Source organism: Oncorhynchus masou, chromosome 12 (genome assembly GCF_036934945.1).
Source record: "Oncorhynchus masou masou isolate Uvic2021 chromosome 12, UVic_Omas_1.1, whole genome shotgun sequence".
NCBI classification, from domain to species: Eukaryota; Metazoa; Chordata; class Actinopteri; order Salmoniformes; family Salmonidae; genus Oncorhynchus; species Oncorhynchus masou.
Window position 1 is genome coordinate 62,559,017 of NC_088223.1, and position 19,372 is coordinate 62,578,388.

The 19,372-nt window shown below is 48.5% G+C and overlaps 1 protein-coding gene across 7 annotated transcripts in view; it reads left to right on the forward strand.

Moving 5' to 3' along the window:
* LOC135550610 (connector enhancer of kinase suppressor of ras 2-like) overlaps positions 1-19,372 on the forward strand; it is a 68,179-nt gene that overhangs the window by 19,866 nt on the left and 28,941 nt on the right. For 4 of the 7 annotated variants that reach the window (XM_064981585.1, XM_064981589.1, XM_064981587.1 and 1 more), the window contains exons 3-8: positions 6,429-6,631; positions 9,361-9,466; positions 10,255-10,296; positions 10,447-10,566; positions 18,819-18,878; positions 19,018-19,086. In XM_064981585.1, the coding sequence (XP_064837657.1) occupies positions 6,429-6,631; positions 9,361-9,466; positions 10,255-10,296; positions 10,447-10,566; positions 18,819-18,878; positions 19,018-19,086 (600 nt within the window). The remainder of the gene's footprint in view (positions 1-6,428; positions 6,632-9,360; positions 9,467-10,254; positions 10,297-10,446; positions 10,567-18,818; positions 18,879-19,017; positions 19,087-19,372) is intronic. The other 3 variants (XM_064981586.1, XM_064981588.1, XM_064981591.1) reach the window with 1 other exon arrangement.

Here is a 19,372-nt window from a genome sequence, read left to right on the forward strand (position 1 = left end):
AGGGAATAGAGAGAGAGGGGGGATAGAGAGAGAGGATGGGCTAGAGAGAGGGAGAGAGAGGAGGGGATAGAGAGAGAGAGAGGGGAAATAGAGAGAGAGGGAGGGGGATAGGGCGAGGAGGGGATAGCAAGAGAGAGGGAATAGAGAGAGAGAGAGAGAGGGAGGGGAGGGATAGAGAGAGAGGAAGGAATACAGAGAGAGGGGATGGAATAGAGCGTGGAGGGGATAGAGAGAGAGAGGAGGGGATAGCGAGAGAGAGAGAGGAGGGAATATAGCAAGGAGGGGATAGAGAGAGAGGGAGGGGATATAGAGAGAGGAGGGAATAGAGAGAGAGAGAGAGAGAGAGAGAGAGAGAGAGAGGGGGATAGAGAGAGAGGAGGGAATAGAGAGAGAGGGGGGATAGAGAGAGAGGATGGGCTAGAGAGAGGGAGAGAGAGGAGGGGATAGAGAGAGAGAGAGAGAGAGAGAGAGAGAGGGATTAGAGAGGGAGAGAGGAGGGGATAGAGAGAGAGGAAGGGATAGAGTGAGAGGAGGGAATACACAGAGAGAGAGAGAGAGAGAGGAGGGGATAGATAGAGAGGGAGGGGATAGCGAGAGAGGGAGGGAATAGTGCGCGGAGGGGGGATAGATAGAGAGAGGAGGGGATATAGAGAGATAGGAGGAGATAGAGAGAGAAAGGAGGGGATAGACAGGGAAAGAGAGGGAGGGTATATATAGAGAGAGGAGGGAATAGAGAGAGAGAAGAGGGGGGATAGAGAGAGGGAGGGGATAGAGAGAGAGAGAGAGGGGAGGGGATAGAGAGAGAGGAGGGAATACAGAGAGAGAGAGAGGAGGGAATAGAGAGAGAGGAGGGGATACAGAGAGAGAGAAATAGAGAGAGGAGGGGAATAGAGAGAGAGGAGGGAATACAGAGAGAGAGAGAGGATTGGATAGAGAGAGAGGGAGGGGATAGAGAGAGAGAGGGAATACAGAGAGAGAGGAGGGAATAGAGAGAGAGGAGGGAATACAGAGAGAGAGAGAGGATTGGATAGAGAGAGAGGAGGGGATAGAGAGAAAGGAGGGAATACAGAGAGAGAGGGGATAGAGAGAAAGGAGGGAATACAGAGAGAGAGGGGAGGGAATAGAGAGAGAGGAGGGAATACAGAGAGAGAGAGAGGAGGGAATAGAGAGAGAGAGAGAGAGAGAGTGGAGGGATTAGAGAGAGAGGAAGGGATACAGAGAGAGAGGGAAGGGATTACAGAGAGAGAGAGGAGGGGATAGAGAGAGAGAGAGGAGGGGATAGAGAGAGAGAGGAAGGGATACAGAGAGAGAGGAGGGAATACAGAGAGAGAGAGGAGGGAATGGAGAGAGGAGGGGATAGAGAGAGGAGGGGATAGAGAGAGAGAGGAGGGGATAGCAAGAGAGAGAGGAGGAGATAGAGCGAGGAGGGGATAGATAGAGAGAGGATGGGGATATAGAGAGATATTAGGAGATAAAGAGAGAGAGGAGGGGATAGACAGTGAAAGAGAGTAGGGGATAGAGAGAGAGAGGAGGGAATAGAGAGAGAGAGGGGGGATAGAGAGAGAGGATGGGCTAGAGAGAGGGAGAGAGAGGAGGTGATAGAGAGAGAGAGAGAGAGAGGGGGGAATAGAGCGAGGAGAGGATAGAGAGAGAGGAGGGGATATAGAGAGATAGGTGGAAATAGAGAGAGAGAGGAGGGAATGGAGAGGGAGAGAGGAGGGGATAGAGAGAGAGGAGGGGATAGCGAGAGAGGGGAGGGAATAGAGCGAGGAGGGGATAGATAGAGAGAGGAGGGGATATAGAGGGAGAGGAGGAGATAAAGAGAGAGAGGAGGGGATAGACAGGGAGGGAGAGAGGAGGGGGATAGAGAGAGAGGGAGGGAATAGAGAGAGAGAGAGGGGGGATAGAGAGAGAGGATGGGCTAGAGAGAGGGAGAGAGAGGAGGGGATAGAGAGAGAGAGAGAGAGGGAATAGAGAGAGAGGGGAGGAATAGGGCAAGGAGGGGATAGCAAGAGAGAGAGAGAGAGAGAGAGAGGGAATAGAGCGAGGAGGCGATAGAGAGAGAGGAGGGGATATAGAGAGATAGGTGGAAATAGAGAGAGAGAGAGAAAGGATGGGATAGAGAGAGGAGGGGATAGAGAGAGAGGATGGGATATAGAGAGATAGGAGGAAATAGCGAGAGAGAGAGAGAGAGAGGAGGGGATAGAGAGGGGAGGGGATAGAGAGGGAGAGGATGAGATAGAGAGAGGAGGGGATAGAGAGAGAGGAGGCGATATAGAGAGAGGAGGGAATGAAGAGAGGAGGGAATACAGAGAGAGAGGGGAGGGAATAGAGAGGGAGAGAGGAGGGGATAGATAGAGAGAGAGAGAGAGAGGGGAGGGGATAGAGAGAGAGGAAGGAATACAGAGAGAGGGGATGGAATAGAGCGTGGAGGGGATAGCGAGAGAGGAGGGGATAGCGAGAGAGAGAGGAGGGAATATAGCAAGGAGGGGATAGAGAGAGAGGAGGGGATATAGAGAGATAGGAGGAAGATAGAGAGAGAGAGAGAGAGAGAGAGAGAGAGGAGAGAGAGAGAGAGAGAGAGAGAGAGAGAGAGAGAGGGATAGAGAGAGAGGAGGGGATAGAGAGGGAGAGGATGGGATAGAGAGAGGAGGGGATAGAGAGAGGAGGCGATAGAGAGAGAGGAGAGAATGGAGAGAGAGGAGGGAATAGAGAGAGAGGAGGGAATACACAGAGAGAGAGAGAGAGAGAGGGGATAGATAGAGAGAGGAGGGGATAGCGAGAGAGAGGAGGGAATAGTGCGCGGAGGGGGATAGATAGAGAGAGGAGGGGATATAGAGAGATAGGAGGAGATAGAGAGAGAAAGGAGGGGATAGACAGGAAAGAGAGAGAGGGATATATAGAGAGAGGAGGGAATAGAGAGAGAGAAGAGGGGATAGAGAGAGGGAGGGGATAGAGAGAGAGAGGGGAGGGGATAGAGAGAGAGGAGGGAATACAGAGAGAGAAAGAGAGGAGGGAATAGAGAGAGAGGAGGGAATACAGAGAGAGAGAAAGAGAGGAGGGAATAGAGAGAGAGGAGGGAATACAGAGAGAGAGGAGGGGATAGAGAGAGAGGAGGGAATACAGAGAGAGAGGAGGGAATAGAGAGAGAGGAGGGAATACAGAGAGAGAGAGAGGATTGGATAGAGAGAGAGGAGGGGATAGAGAGAAAGGAGGGAATACAGAGAGAGAGGGGATAGAGAGAAAGGAGGGAATACAGAGAGAGAGGGGAGGGAATAGAGAGAGAGGAGGGAATACCGAGAGAGAGAGAGGGAGAAAATAGAGATAGAGAGAGAGAGAGAGGAGGGATTAGAGAGGGAGAGAGGGAGGGGATAGAGAGAGAGGAAGGGATAGAGAGAGAGGAGGGGATAGAGAGAGAGAGGGGATAGGGGATAGAGAGAGGAAGGGGATACAGAGAGAGAGGAGGGGAATACAGAGAGAGAGGAGGGAATGGAGAGGGAGAGAGGAGGGGATAGAGAGAGGAGGGATAGAGAGAGAGGAGGGGATAGCGAGAGAGAGAGAGGAGGAGATAGAGCGAGGAGGGGATAGATAGAGAGAGGATGGGGATATAGAGAGATAGGAGGAGATAAAGAGAGAGAGGAGGGGATAGACAGTGAAAGAGAGTAGGGGATAGAGAGAGAGAGGGAGGGAATAGAGAGAGAGGGGGGGATATAGAGAGAGGATGGGCTAGAGAGAGGGAGAGAGGGAGGGGATAGAGAGAGAGAGAGAGGGGGAAATAGAGCGAGGAGAGGATAGAGCGAGAGAGGGGATAGGGGAGGATATGAGATAGGTGGAAATAGAGAGAGAGAGAGAGGGAATGGAGAGGGAGAGAGGAGGGGATAGAGAGAGAGAGAAACCCTCTCATAGCGAGAGAGAGAGGAGGGAATAGAGCGAGGAGGGGATAGATAGAGAGAGGAGGGGATATAGAGGGAGAGGAGGAGATAAAGAGAGAGAGGAGGGGATAGACAGGGAAAGAGAGGAGGGGATAGAGAGAGAGAGGAGGGAATAGAGAGAGAGAGGGGGGATAGAGAGAGAGGATGGGCTAGAGAGAGGGAGAGAGAGGAGGGGATAGAGAGAGAGAGAGGGAATAGAGAGAGAGGGGAGGAATAGGGCAAGGAGGGGATAGCAAGAGAGAGAGAGAGAGAGAGAGAGGGGGAATAGATTCCCTTTCGATAGAGAGAGAGGGAGGGGATATAGAGAGATAGGTGGAAATAGAGAGAGAGAGAGAGAGAGAGAGAGAGAGGAGGGATAGAGAGAGGGAGGGGATAGAGAGGGAGAGGATGGGATAGAGAGAGGAGGGGATATAGAGAGGGATGGGATATAGAGAGATAGGAGGAAATAGCGAGAGAGAGAGAGAGGAAAGAGACATCTGGAGGGGATAGAGAAGGGGAGGGGATAGAGAGGGAGAGGATGAGATAGAGAGGAGAGGGGATAGAGACCCTGTCCTGCACACCAGGTTCCCAGGCGATAGAGAGAGACAGGGAATGAAGAGAGGAGGGAATACAGAGAGAGAGGGGAGGGAATAGAGAGGGAGAGAGGAGGGGGATAGATAGAGAGAGAGGAGAGAGAGAGAGAGAGAGAGGGAGGGGATAGAGAGAGGAAGGAATACAGAGAGAGGGGATGGAATAGAGCGTGGAGGGGATAGCGAGAGAGAGAGGAGGGGCATAGCGAGAGAGAGAGGAGGGAATATAGCAAGGAGGGGATAGAGAGAGAGGAGGGGATATAGAGAGATAGGAGGAAATAGAGAGAGGAGAGAGGAGAGAGAGAGAGGAGAGAGAGAGAGTTCCAGAGAGGATAGAGAGACAGGGGTGGATAGAGGGGAGAGGATGGGATAGAGAGAGGTCGGGGATAGAGAGAGAGAGGCGATAGAGAGGAGGAGAGAATGGAGAGAGGGAGGGGATAGAGAGAGAGGAGGGAATACAGAGAGAGGGGATGGAATAAAGCGTGGAGGGGATAGCGAGAGAGAGAGGAGGGAATATAGCGAGGAGGGGATAGATAGAGAGAGGAGGGTATAGAAAGAGAGAGAGAGAGAGAGAGAGAGAGAGAGAGAGGAGAGACGATAGAGGGAGGGAATGGAGAGAGCAGGGTTTATGTTTCCTAGTGCCACCAGTGCAAGGCCTCTAGGCACCTGCCCAGAGAGGATGGTATAGAGGGAGGGTATAGAGAGAGGAGGGGATAGAGAGTCAGCAGTCAGAGGTCACAGATGTTATCTGAAGTCCACTCATCCTCCCTAGTGTGTACTGGGGTACCAGCCGGTTCTGGTGCCGTGCATCAGAGCCCTAAGCCCTTATGTAACTCGGATTTTGTTAAGTCAGTCAGTCAGGCACAGTTAGGCACTGTATTAAATATGATTACTCATCGGCCAGCCCCCCTCCAAGAAACCCTCTCATGACAGACGCCCACAGGCCCCCACGTGCAGCGGGGCATTGTGGGTAGCGGGTAATGAATATTCTGGTTTCCCCACACATGCGAGGTGACAGCTGGAGGGGGAGTGGGGGACGGGTCTGATGGGTCACTCGTTCTGTTAGATCCTCGCATGTTTGTCACACATTGAGGCAGGCATAAGCAGGCAGGCTAGACTCCCTGTGAGCCCCTGTCAGTACAACTGGCTTTTTATTTACCACACTTTTAATCCCTTACTTTCTCTGCCTGTATGGAAAGAAACATGTGACAGAGAATTGTGTGTTTATGCCACATTCCCTTCCTTTGAATGAGGGTGAACAGTGTTAACGTGAAAGTGAGTTTAAGGAGCATTTTTATGATTACTGTTGACTTGATTATCTAAACAACATTGTCATACAGTATATTTACAGCTTTTGGGAAAGTTAGTACTGTCACGACTTCCGCCGGAGTCGGTCTCTCTCCTTGTTCGAGCAGCGCTCGGCGGTCGACGTCACTGGCCTTCTAGCCATCACCGATCCTCTTTTCATTTTCCATTTGTTTGTCTTTGTTTTATACACACCTGTTTTTAATTTCCCCATTACATGTTCATTATTTAACCCTCTGGTTTCCCCCATGTTTGTGTGCGTGTTTGGAACCTTTAATTTTCTCCTTTAGTTGCCTTCACATGTAAAGGATGTGACTTACTGGTTAGTGTGCACTTTGTTCTACACACACTATAGTCAAGGTTTTCTTTGGCAAAATGCAATCCATGGCAGTGAACTTCCTGTAATTATGTATTATATTGGCTCTGAAGTTTCTGTAGTTTGTTTTGAATTGATATCGACAGGTTAAAACCAGTTGAGACCCACCATCTCTTCTTCATGAGGGTTCTGTAGAGACATATAACAACAGAAATCATCCAAAATCCCAAATAAAACTACAATAACATCCCGGTAATAAATGACAACGAGAATCAACCAAATCCTCTCTCTCTCTCTCTCTCGCAGAACTACGGTCTGGAGACAGAGAATCTGAAGACTCTATCCCACAAGCTGAATGCCTCAGCCAAGAACCTGCAGAACTTCATCACAGGGAGGCGACGCAGTGGTCACTATGACGGCCGCGCCACCCACAAGCTGCCCAACGACTTTCTCACCTCTGTGGTGGACCTCATCGCTGCAGCCAAGAGCCTGCTGGCATGGCTGGATAGGTGAGATTTGCAAAGAGCTACAGTACACACACACACACACACACACACACACACACACACACACACACACACACACACACACACACACACACACACACACACACACACACACACACACACACACGTAATCGCATACATCATTTTTCACTTCAAAGTAAAAGAAGTAAATCATGCAAATTAATGTTGTTGGTGGCAAGTAATTCTCTTTACTGTGTAATTTATCTCACCTGTGGTAAGTTTCAGGTGCCTACAGGGTAGAAAAGACATTCCACCAGTTTTGAAGAGAGGAAACAGAACATTCTGCTCCATTGCACTTCATTGTAAAGTGCAATAATATATTTGACAGCATCTGCACTGTACATGCTCAGATACACACTATCATACACAGGCTACTCTCAAAGGTTGTTTTTCAAATCACACAGTCCTCTATGTAATGCACTACTTTTCTCCAGGCCAGTGGCGGTTTTAACATGTGAATCTTGGTGCGGCAAAAAAAAAGTGGGATGCCTGCCAGCAAAGTCACAACACAACACTAAACAATACATTAATTGCACACAAACGATGGCCACAAACTGTTAGGGCCAGCATAATGCTGTCCCAACAGCAGTCCCAATACCTTACCACTGCTACAGTTCATTCAGCTTCATTTATTGCCTTTAAAAAAACATAGCTGATATGGCTGACTTGCTTAAACAAATGTGGTTTCTAATGACAGTTGAGATGTACAAACTATGGCATAAGAGGACGGATAAGAGGCAATCCGTAATTTCGATTAAGACAATAATGAGTGAGAGACGACGGACTAAAAGGAAAGGAGTATACCTAGTCAGTTGTACAACTGAATACATTCAACTGAAATCTGAATAAGACAGGTGCGGGGGGCTGCCTTAATCGACATCCACGTCTTCAGTGCCAGGGGAACAGTGGGTTAAGTGCCTTTCTCAGGGGCAAAACGACAGATTTTTACCTTGTCAGCTTGGGGATTCGATCCAGCATCCTTTTGGTTACTGGCCCAACGATCTAGGCTACCTGCTGCCACATAGTCAATATACTTTAACTATTTGTTCAGCATTTTTTAAATGTACAGTGACAGAATTCATAACATGGGCCGTTCTTACATACAAACAGACAATGAAAGCTCTTACAATATTTGATGAATACATTTCTCTTAAACAGGTGATAGGCAAACAAGCACACACCGGCCACGAACGATGTGTTTACAGTACCACGCTGGTGAAAATGGACCAAATGATTAGGGTGAGGCACATGGGCTACTAACAGCTTACCACACAACATACATTTAGTATTACTCTCTCAGCTGCAGTATACATATCTCCCTGGCATATTACATAATTTATGCAGCAGCATACAATACATTTTTGGACTCACCTTGGCTTGTGATTTGCTCACTTAAACATGAAGGTGACGCTGCGGTTTTGTCATCAAAATTTGTCACCAAAGTCTGGCATTCTCTGGATTTATGGTAGGAACTCGGAAAAGAAAACACACAGCCACTCCATTGAATAGCAGGCTGTTACTTATTGCTTCGCACTGCTTGCAGTTAGCCACTGATTCCTTCAAAAAGACTCATTGTTGTATTTGCGATTTCCAACTTGATGTGTAATCTTTGTTTCCAATTGCCGATGAGCACTGATACATTTTATCTATAATTTCTCTTCATTATTTCTCTTCATATGACAAGGATTAAAAATAATTTGCCAGTAGATTGTCGACTTGATTCATGATAATAACTGCTAGCTAAGACTTTGAAAGTCCAATCAAAGTTACTGTAGATATAACGTGATTTGATGTCATTCTATCTGTGGCCAATGATCTTTTGCCTTCTTGGATGGGCACTTCTAATATAACTCTATAGCAGAAACCAAGGGGCTAAAATTTCAGAGCTCTAACCATAGAATTGGGGGTGACGTACTGTCCCATGAGTGACAGAAAACTGAGCCAATCATGCTGGCTACCCCCACCACCACAGAAAGCACTGAGCTAAGCTGAAACACCTGCATTTTGGAGCTGCCTTACTCAAGAAAATGTATGCAGCTTTATTAACTCAGTTAATTTATTTGTTTATTTACATTGTTTGCAAACTGATATGTGACATGTAAATGCGAAAATAACAAGGAAAACAGGCAAGCCCCCCAATTTTTATTTTGCCCCACCTGACCTAAATGACAAGTCGCCACTGGTCCAGACCCATAGGGTGTCATATGAACATTTACCCATAATTAATTCAGAGGTCAAGGGTCAGCGATGGCTCACTGGGTAGCAGACAGACAGGGTCTGTTTTCGACCACTCAAAAGTCTATGTCCTTACATAATCTCCATGAGCAATCAGCTGACGAACAAAGGATGAGTAAAGCCTTTATGTAAGGGTTGTTTTTGAGAGGTTGGCCATGAGAGCTGTTAAGAGCTGCTGTGTATCCTCCTCAGGTCCTCTGTGAGTTGCTGCCAGACAGTGTGTCTGTGTGTGTGTTTGTGCGTGTGGGTGGGTGTATTAAGACTATCATATGCAGTAGACAAACTTGTATGAAAGCTGCATTATTAGTTTGATTCCCTAGACTTGCACTCTAGTTTAAGAACTGAACAACACCAGCTTCATAGATAACTGTCATTGTCATATATAATATGGCACACGATACACACTTCATATTCACCCACATGCATTGTCCACTCAAAGGGATCAGAATGAAGAATGATCTAATGGTTCATTCCAGGTGCTACTTCTTTTTCAGGTCTCCGTTCGCAGCAGTGGCAGACTACTCCATGACAAGAAACAATGTGATTCAGCTGTGTCTAGAGCTCACCACGATTGTACAGCAGGCAAGCCATCAAACACAATCCCAAATACAGCTGTACCACTAGCTAGCATTAACCACTGTTGTAACAAACATGTCTCAAAGGCCTTTTTAAATTGAGTTAGTCAACACAGGACCTGTGTTCTCTGCTCTGCTATTGGAAATAACTGTATGTGTCATCATGCCAACTGAGCAAAGACAGCCTCTGGCTACTCAAATGGAGCCTTTCCTTTTGTAAAGAGCATGACAGCCTGCCTGCCTACCATACAATATGTGTGTACGCTGGGAGGATGTGGATGGGTTTCTCTGTGTTGCTCTAATTCCTACTGCGGGAGCAGAACTGAACTGTTCCAATAGATATAAATAGGGGAAGGCTGTGACTGTATAGAGGCATCCGTCTTCACTAGAGCAGGACAACGTACTGTAGGAGGAGGGCTGCAGGGAGGGAGGGAGGGTGAGTTCAGGCCTGGTCCTGCAGGGATTGACTCGGGTATAGGCTCTTACAAGAGGGCCTGGTCCAAGGCTGCAGAGGTGTTTACAAAGAGCAGCAGGTAGAGCAGCAGAGGTTTCATCCATGTGTGGCTGTCTATGGAGTCTATCTGATGGCCAGAAGATATCGTCTGTAGAGAGAGAGAAGGAGCGGAGAGAGGGACGCATGCCCCGATAAGGCAGAGTGACTCGTAGCGGACTGTTTGTGTGTGTTTGTGTGTGTTTGTGTGAGAGGGGGGCATCAGTGTTATAACTGGAATAAGCACTTCTCTGACACGTTGTCCTGTGGTAACCTCTGCCTCTGCATCTCCCTCTGTTTGGCAGGACTGTTCTGTGTATGAGACAGAAAATAAGATTCTGCATGTGGTGAGTGGGCCCACTTATTTCCATTCCTTTCAATGCATCCAAACATAATTAGAGTCCCCATAACTCAGTTACTGTCTGGCGACTCATCCCTAATCCATCTAAAATCCCTGTTTTCTCTCTTTCCCTACTCTCCATCCTTTCTGTCTACAGTGTAAGACTCTATCTGGAGTGTGTGATCACATCATCTCCCTGTCCTCTGACCCGATGGTGTCCCAGTCAGCCCATTTGGAGGTGGTTCAGCTGGCCAACATCAAGTCCACTGAGGGACTGGTAAGACTCCCCAGATACTCAGATGTACAGACTAGAAGGTCTTGTACCTTTTACTTACCTTCTCTCTTTCTCTAACACAACTACAAAACATGCACTCCTACTGGGTGACAGATCACACTTCTGGGTAATAGATTTTGGAGAGTAACTACTATGTATTTACTGAGTATATTTGTCCTGTACAGTACAGTATGTGGATATAAACCGTTATCTAAAATCTGCATGTTTGCCCTAACTTGACCTTACAGTTGAAGTTGGAAGTTTACATACACTTTAGTTGGAGTCATTAAAACTAGTTTTTCAACCACTCCACACATTTCTTGTTAACAAACTATAGCTTTGTGCATGACACAAGTAATTTTTCCAACAATTGTTTACAGATTATTTCACTTATACTTCACCTTATCACAATTGCAGTGGGTCAGAAGTTTACATACACTTACTGTCAGGACCCGGTTACGAACCTGGGTCTCCGGAGTGAGAAACAGTCACTTAACCAACTGAGCCACGATTAGTCAGCAGAACCCAGAAGATGAGGCAGACACAGCAGTACTTAAGACGGTGTATTTAATAAAGTAAAAAGTAGAAGTCCTTAAATACAAAAATGGCAAATCCAAAAGGTGGTAGGAATAGCACAAAAAAGCCTCAAGAGATACTCAAAAACAAAAACAGAATTCCACAAGAGCATCCACCGGAATCGACAAGAATACACAGAACACTAGGGCTGGGTGCTAACATACAAACACAGAGCACAGAACTGAGGGAAACTAAGGGTTTAAATACAATCAGGGGAAACGAGGCACAGGTGCAAATAATAATGGGGAACAAGGGAAAAAACATAAGGTCAAAAAGCACAATGGGGGCATCTAGTGACCAAAACCCGGAACAACCCTGGCCAAATCCTGACACTTACAGTGCCTTCCGAAAGTATTCGGCCCCCTTGAACTTTGCGACCTTTTGCCACATTTCAGGCTTCAAACATAAAGATATAAAACTGTATTTTTTTTGAAGAATCAACAACAAGTGAGACACAATCATGAAGTGGAACGACATTTATTGGATATTTCAAACTTTTTTAACAAATCAAAAACTGAAAAATTGGGCGTGCAAAATTATGTCTCTATCAGTTTTGCACATCGAGAGACTGAAATTTTTTCCCATTCCTCCTTGTAAAACAGCTCGAGCTCAGTGAGGTTGGATGGAGAGCATTTGTGAACAGCAGTTTTCAGTTCTTTCCACAGATTCTCGATTGGATTCAGGTCTGGACTTTGACTTGGCCATTCTAACACCTGGATATGTTTATTTTTGAACCATTCCATTGTAGATTTTGTTTTATGTTTTGGATCATTGTCTTGTTGGAAGACAAATTTCCGTCCCAGTCTCAGGTCTTTTGTAGACTCCATCAGGTTTTCTTCCAGAATGGTCCTGTATTTGGCTCCATCCATCTTCCCATCAATTTTAACCATCTTCCCTGTCCCTGCTGAAGAAAAGCAGGCCCAAACCATGATGCTGCCACCACCATGTTTGACAGTGGGTATGGTGTGTTCAGTGTGATGAGCTGTGTTGCTTTTACGCCAAACATAACATTTTGCATTGTTGCCAAAAAGTTCAATTTTGGTTTCATCTGACCAGAGCACCTTCTTCCACATGTTTGGTGTGTCTCCCAGGTGGCTTGTGGCAAACTTTAAACGACACTTTTTATGGATATCTTTAAGAAATGGCTTTCTTCTTGCCACTCTTCCATAAAGGCCAGATTTGTGCAATATACGACTGATTGTTGTCCTATGGACAGAGTCTCCCACCTCAGCTGTAGATCTCTGCAGTTCATCCAGAGTGATCATGGGCCTCTTGGCTGCATCTCTGATCAGTCTTCTCCTTGTATGATCTGAAAGTTTAGAGGGACGGCCAGGTCTTGGTAGATTTGCAGTGGTCTGATACTCCTTCCATTTCAATATTATCGCTTGCACAGTGCTCCTTGGGATGTTTAAAGCTTGGGAAATCTTTTTGTATCCAAATCCGGCTTTAAACTTCTTCACAACAGTATCTCGGACCTGCCTGGTGTGTTCCTTGTTCTTCATGATGCTCTCTGCGCTTTTAACCGACCTCTGAGACTATCACAGTGTAGGTGCATTTATACGGAGACTTGATTACACACAGGTGGATTGTATTTATCATCATTAGTCATTTAGGTCAACATTGGATCATTCAGAGATCCTCACTGAACTTCTGGAGAGAGTTTTCTGCACTGAAAGTAAAGGGGCTGAATAATTTTGCACGCCCAATTTTTCAGTTTTTGATTTGTTAAAAAAGTTTGAAATATCCAATAAATGTCGTTCCACTTCATGATTGTGTCCCACTTGTTGTTGATTCTTCACAAAAAAATACAGTTTTATATCTTTATGTTTGAAGCCTGAAATGTGGCAAAAGGTCGCAAAGTTCAAGGGGGCCGAATACTTTCGCAAGGCACTGTAGTTGACTGTGCCTTTAAACAGCTTGAAAAATTCCAAACGATGATGTCATGGCTTTAGAAGCTTCTGATAGGCTAATTGACATAATTTGAGTCAATTTGAAGTGTACTTGTGGTTGTATTTCAAGGCCTACCTTCAAACTCAGTGCCTCTTTGCTTGATGTCATGGGAAAATCTAAAGAATTCAGCCAAGATCTCAGAAAAATAATTGTAGACCAGGTACCACTTTCATCTGTACAAACAATAGTACGTAAGCATAAACACCATGGGACCACGCAGCCGTCATACCGCTCAGGAAGGAGACGCATTCTGTCTCCTCGAGATGAACGTACTTTGGTGCGAAAAGTGAAAATCAATCCCAGAACAACAGCAAAGGACCTTGTGAAGATGCTGGAGGAAACAGGTACAAAAGTATGTATATTGTAACGGCCGTTGGTGGTGGAAGAAGGTGAGGATCAATGAGCAGCGTGGTAAGTGTCCATATTTTTAATAAAGTAATAGAACACTGAACAAAAACAACAAAGTGAACGAACGAAACCAAAACAGTTCTGTCTGGTGCAGATACAAACACTCAACAGAAAACAATCGCCCACAAAACACAGGTGGGAAAAGGCTACCTAAGTATGATTCTCAATCAGAGACAACGAATGACACCTGCCTCTGATTGAGAACCATACCAGGCCAAACACATAAACACAACATAGAAAACCGGATAGACCGGACCGTGGAGGCGCACTGGGGGTCTTGAGCACCGAGCCTGCACAACCCTACCTGGCTGGATACTGGTGGCGATTCCGGCAGCGCCGGAGTGAAGGGCGGCTCTGGCAGCTCCTGACTGACAGACAGCTCTGGCAGCTCCTGACTGGCGGGCGGCTCTGGCAACTCCTGACTGGCTGGCGGCTCTTGCAGCTCCTGACTGGCGGGCGGCTCTGGCAGCTCCTGACTGGCGGGCGGCTCTGGCAGCTCCTAACTGACGGGCGGCTCTGGCAGCTCCTGACTGAAGGGCGACTCTGGCAGCTCCTGACTAACGGGCGGCTCTGGCAGCTCCTGACAGACGGGCGACTCTGGCAGCTCAGGACAGACTGGCGACTCTGGCAGCTCAGGACTGACGGGCGACTCTGGCAGCTCAGGACAGACGGGAGACTCTGACCGCTCAGGACAGACGGGAGACTCTGGCCGCTCAGGACGGACGGGAGACTCTGGCAGCTCAGGACGGACGGGCGACTCTGGCAGCTCAGGACGGACGGGCGACTCTGGCAGCTCAGGACGGACAGGAGACTCTGGCCGCTCAGGACAGACGGGCGGCTCTGGCAGCTCAGGACAGATGGGAGACTCTGGCAGCTCAGGACAGACGGGAGACTCTGGCAGCTCAGGACAGACGGGAGACTCTGGTGGCTCAGGACAGACGGGAGACTCTGGCAGCGCTGGACAGGAGGGAGCACCTGGAGGAAGGAGACGGAGAGACAGCCTGGTGCGTGTGGCTGCCATCAGCCAGATGCTTGGATGAGGCACCGGATAGACCGGACTGTGGAGGCGCACTGGGGATCTTGAGCACCAAGCCTGCACAACCCTACCTGGCTGGATACTCCCGTCGCCAGGACAGTGTGGCGAGGTGGAACAGACCGCACTGGGCTGTGCTGGCAAACCGGGGACACCGTGCGTAGGGCTGGTGCCATGTACCCTGGCCCGAGGAGACGCACTGGAGACCAGATGCACTGAGACGGCTTCATGGCACTTGGTTCGATGCCCACTCTAGCCCGGCCGATACGAGGCACTGCGATGTAACGCACCGGGCTATGCCTGCGCACCGGGACACCGTGCACCTCACGGCATAACATGGTGCCTGCCCGGTCCACCTCTCTCTACGGTAAACACGGAGAGTTGGCTCAGGTCTCCTACCTGACTTAGCCACACTCCCCGTGTGCCTCCACCCAAGAAATTTTTCGGGCTGCCTCTCATCCCAGCTCGCTGCCGTGCTGCCTCCTCATTTCTGCTGCTGCCCGATACCACGCTGCTTGGTCCTTTTTTGGTGGGTGATTCTGTAACGGCCGCTGGCAGTGGAAGAAGGTGAGGACCAATGCGCAGCGTGGAAAGTGTCCATATTTTTAATAAAGTAATAGAACACTGAACAAAAACAAAGTGAACGAACGAAACCGATACAGTTCTGTCTGGTGCAGGTACAAACACTCACAAAAAAACACAGAAACACAGAAAACAATCACCCACAAAACACAGGTGGGAAAAGGCTACCTAAGTATGATTCTCAATCAGAGACAACGTATGACACTTGACTCTGATTGAGAATCATACCAGGCCAAACACATAAACGCAACATAGAAAAACGAACATAGACTGCGCACCCAACTCACATCCTGACCATACTAAAACAAAGACATAACAAAAGAACTAAGGTCAGAACGTGACAGTACCCCCCCCCCCCAAAGGTGCGGACTCCGGCAGCAAAACCTGAACCTATAGGGGAGGGTCTGGGTGGGCGTCTGTCGGCGGTGGCGATTCCGGCAGCGCCGGAGTGAAGGGCGGCTCTGGCAGCTCCTGACTGACAGACAGCTCTGGCAGCTCCTGACTGGCGGGCGGCTCTGGCAACTCCTGACTGGCTGGCGGCTCTTGCAGCTCCTGACTGGCGGGCGGCTCTGGCAGCTCCTGACTGGCGGGCGGCTCTGGCAGCTCCTAACTGACGGGCGGCTCTGGCAGCTCCTGACTGAAGGGCGACTCTGGCAGCTCCTGACTAACGGGCGGCTCTGGCAGCTCCTGACAGACGGGCGACTCTGGCAGCTCAGGACAGACTGGCGACTCTGGCAGCTCAGGACTGACGGGCGACTCTGGCAGCTCAGGACAGACGGGAGACTCTGGCCGCTCAGGACGGACGGGAGACTCTGGCAGCTCAGGACGGACGGGCGACTCTGGCAGCTCAGGACGGACGGGCGACTCTGGCAGCTCAGGACGGACGGGCGACTCTGGCAGCTCAGGACGGACAGGAGACTCTGGCCGCTCAGGACAGACGGGCGGCTCTGGCAGCTCAGGACAGATGGGAGACTCTGGCAGCTCAGGACAGACGGGAGACTCTGGCAGCTCAGGACAGACGGGAGACTCTGGTGGCTCAGGACAGACGGGAGACTCTGGCAGCGCTGGACAGGAGGGAGCACCTGGAGGAAGGAGACGGAGAGACAGCCTGGTGCGTGTGGCTGCCATCAGCCAGATGCTTGGATGAGGCACCGGATAGACCGGACTGTGGAGGCGCACTGGGGATCTTGAGCACCAAGCCTGCACAACCCTACCTGGCTGGATACTCCCGTCGCCAGGACAGTGTGGCGAGGTGGAACAGACCGCACTGGGCTGTGCTGGCAAACCGGGGACACCGTGCGTAGGGCTGGTGCCATGTACCCTGGCCCGAGGAGACGCACTGGAGACCAGATGCACTGAGACGGCTTCATGGCACTTGGTTCGATGCCCACTCTAGCCCGGCCGATACGAGGCACTGCGATGTAACGCACTGGGCTATGCCTGCGCACCGGGGACACCGTGCACCTCACGGCATAACATGGTGCCTGCCCGGTCCACCTCTCTCTACGGTAAACACGGAGAGTTGGCTCAGGTCTCCTACCTGACTTAGCCACACTCCCCGTGTGCCTCCACCCAAGAAATTTTTCGGGCTGCCTCTCATCCCAGCTCGCTGCCGTGCTGCCTCCTCATTTCTGCTGCTGCCCGATACCACGCTGCTTGGTCCTTTTTGGTGGGTGATTCTGTAACGGCCGCTGGCAGTGGAAGAAGGTGAGGACCAATGCGCAGCGTGGAAAGTGTCCATATTTTTAATAAAGTAATAGAACACTGAACAAAAACAAAGTGAACGAACGAAACCGATACAGTTCTGTCTGGTGCAGGTACAAACACTCACAAAAAAACACAGAAACACAGAAAACAATCACCCACAAAACACAGGTGGGAAAAGGCTACCTAAGTATGATTCTCAATTAGAGACAACGTATGACACTTGACTCTGATTGAGAATCATACCAGGCCAAACACATAAACGCAACATAGAAAAACGAACATAGACTGCGCACCCAACTCACATCCTGACCATACTAAAACAAAGACATAACAAAAGAACTAAGGTCAGAACGTGACAGTACCCCCCCCCCCCAAAGGTGCGGACTCCGGCAGCAAAACCTGAACCTATAGGGGAGGGTCTGGGTGGGCGTCTGTCCGCGGTGGCGATTCCGGCAGCGCCGGAGTGAAGGGCGGCTCTGGCAGCTCCTGACTGACGGACGGCTCTGGCAACTCCTGACTGGCGGGCGGCTCTGGCAGCTCCTGACTGACGGGCGACTCTGGCAGCTCCTGAATGACGGCCGGCTCTGGCAGAACGTGACATATATCCACAGTAAAACGAGTCCTATACTGACATAACCTGAAAGGCCGCCCTGCAAGGAAAAAGCCACTGCTCCAAAACTGCCATAAAAAAAGCCAGACTATGGTTTGCAACTGCACATGGGGACAAAGATTGTACTTTTTGGAGAAATGTCCTGTGGTCGGATGAAACAAAAATAGAACTGTTTGGCCATAATGACCATCGTTATGCTTGAAGGAAAAAGGGGATGCTTGCAAGCTGAAGAACACCATCCCAACCATGAAGCATGGGGGTGGCAGCATTATGTTGTGGGGGTGGTTTGCTGCAAGAGGGACTGGTGCACTTCACAAAATAGAAGTCATCATGAGGTAGTAAAATTATGTGGATATATTGAAGCAACATCTCAAGACATCAGTCGCAAAGTAAAGGCTTGGTCGCAAATGGGTCTTCCAAATGGACAATGACCTCATGAATAATTCCAAAGTTGTGGAGAAATGGCTTAAGGACAACAAAGTCAAGGTATTGGAGTGGCCATCGCAAAGCCCTGACCTCAATCCCATAGAAAATGTGTGGGCAGAACTGAAAAAGCGTGTGCGAGCAAGGAGGCCTACAAACCTAATTCAGTTACAGCAGCTCTGTCAGGAGGAATGGGTCACCCAACTTATTGTGGGAAGCTTGTGGAAGGCTACCCAAAAACAATTTAAAGGCAATGCAACCAAATACTAATTGAGTGTATGTAAACTTCTGACATACTGGGAATGTGATGAAAGAATAATAAATAATTCTCTACTATTATTCTGACATTTCACTTTCTTAAAATAGAGTGGTGATTCTAACTGACCTAAAACAGGGAATTTCTGGATTAAATGCCAGGAATTTTGAAAAACTGAGTTTAAATGTATTTGGCTAAGGTGTATGTAAACTTCCGACTTCAACTGTTGATATGACTGTCCTGCTTGGGGCTGTAAACTTCCACCCCCCCACACACACAAATGCACAGAGCCCTCAGAGGGCCACAGAGCACACAGAAGGCAACAGAGCTTTTCACATACAGGACTGTCAATAGAAGCTGAACAGAGGAGTGGGCAGAGTGGGTCAAAAATAAACCTCTTACTCTCTTCTCACTCAGACTGAGATGCACTGAATGTGTGTGTGTGTATGCGCGCGTGTGCGCTTCTGTGTGTCTGTTTGTTATGCACTTACAGCCCCTCTGAGGAAAGGCTTGAACATTTGAGTATGTTTTTCTGTTTGCCTCTCTGAGTGACAGTGTCTGATTGAATATGTACAATATAGATTCATGGATGTTTTTTGTATTTTTGTACTGTATGCATTTATGTGTTTGTGTTTGTAATGTACTGTATATGGATGTGCAAACTATTATCAGGCTATGGCTCTAAGCTACCTCTCCCTGTCTCTCTATAGGGCATGTACATCAAATCGACATATGATGGCCTGCATGTCATCACTGGAACTACAGAGGGAGTGAGTATCGATCATGCTCAGTCAGAGGGAGAGGTGTCACTCAAGGCGGTGTCACAGTGAATCTCCTAAATGACAGTGAACAGCATCAGGCCCATCAGTGTTTTTATAGCTGTGTGATGTGTCTCTTCCTCTCCATCAGTCTCTGGCTGACCGCTGTAAGAAAATTCATGCAGGCGATGAAGTCATCCAGGTCAATCATCAGACAGTGGTGCGTCTCTCTCTGTTTTCTAACTTTTTTTTTACCTTTATTTAACCAGGAAGAAACACATTGAGAAGCAGGTTCTTTTTTTACAGGGTGACCTGGCCAAGATAGCAGTAGTAGTCAATACAACATTTAAGATGTTCACCCATGAAAGGATTCATTCATTCAAGGTTAATACAAACGGGTACAACTTTCACTGGGGACGGTTGGGACATCCCCATCAACCCCAGTTTTTTCATTGGAATGTGACGGTGTGCTTTAGGACCATGCGGATGCCTCTGATCGGTCAGGG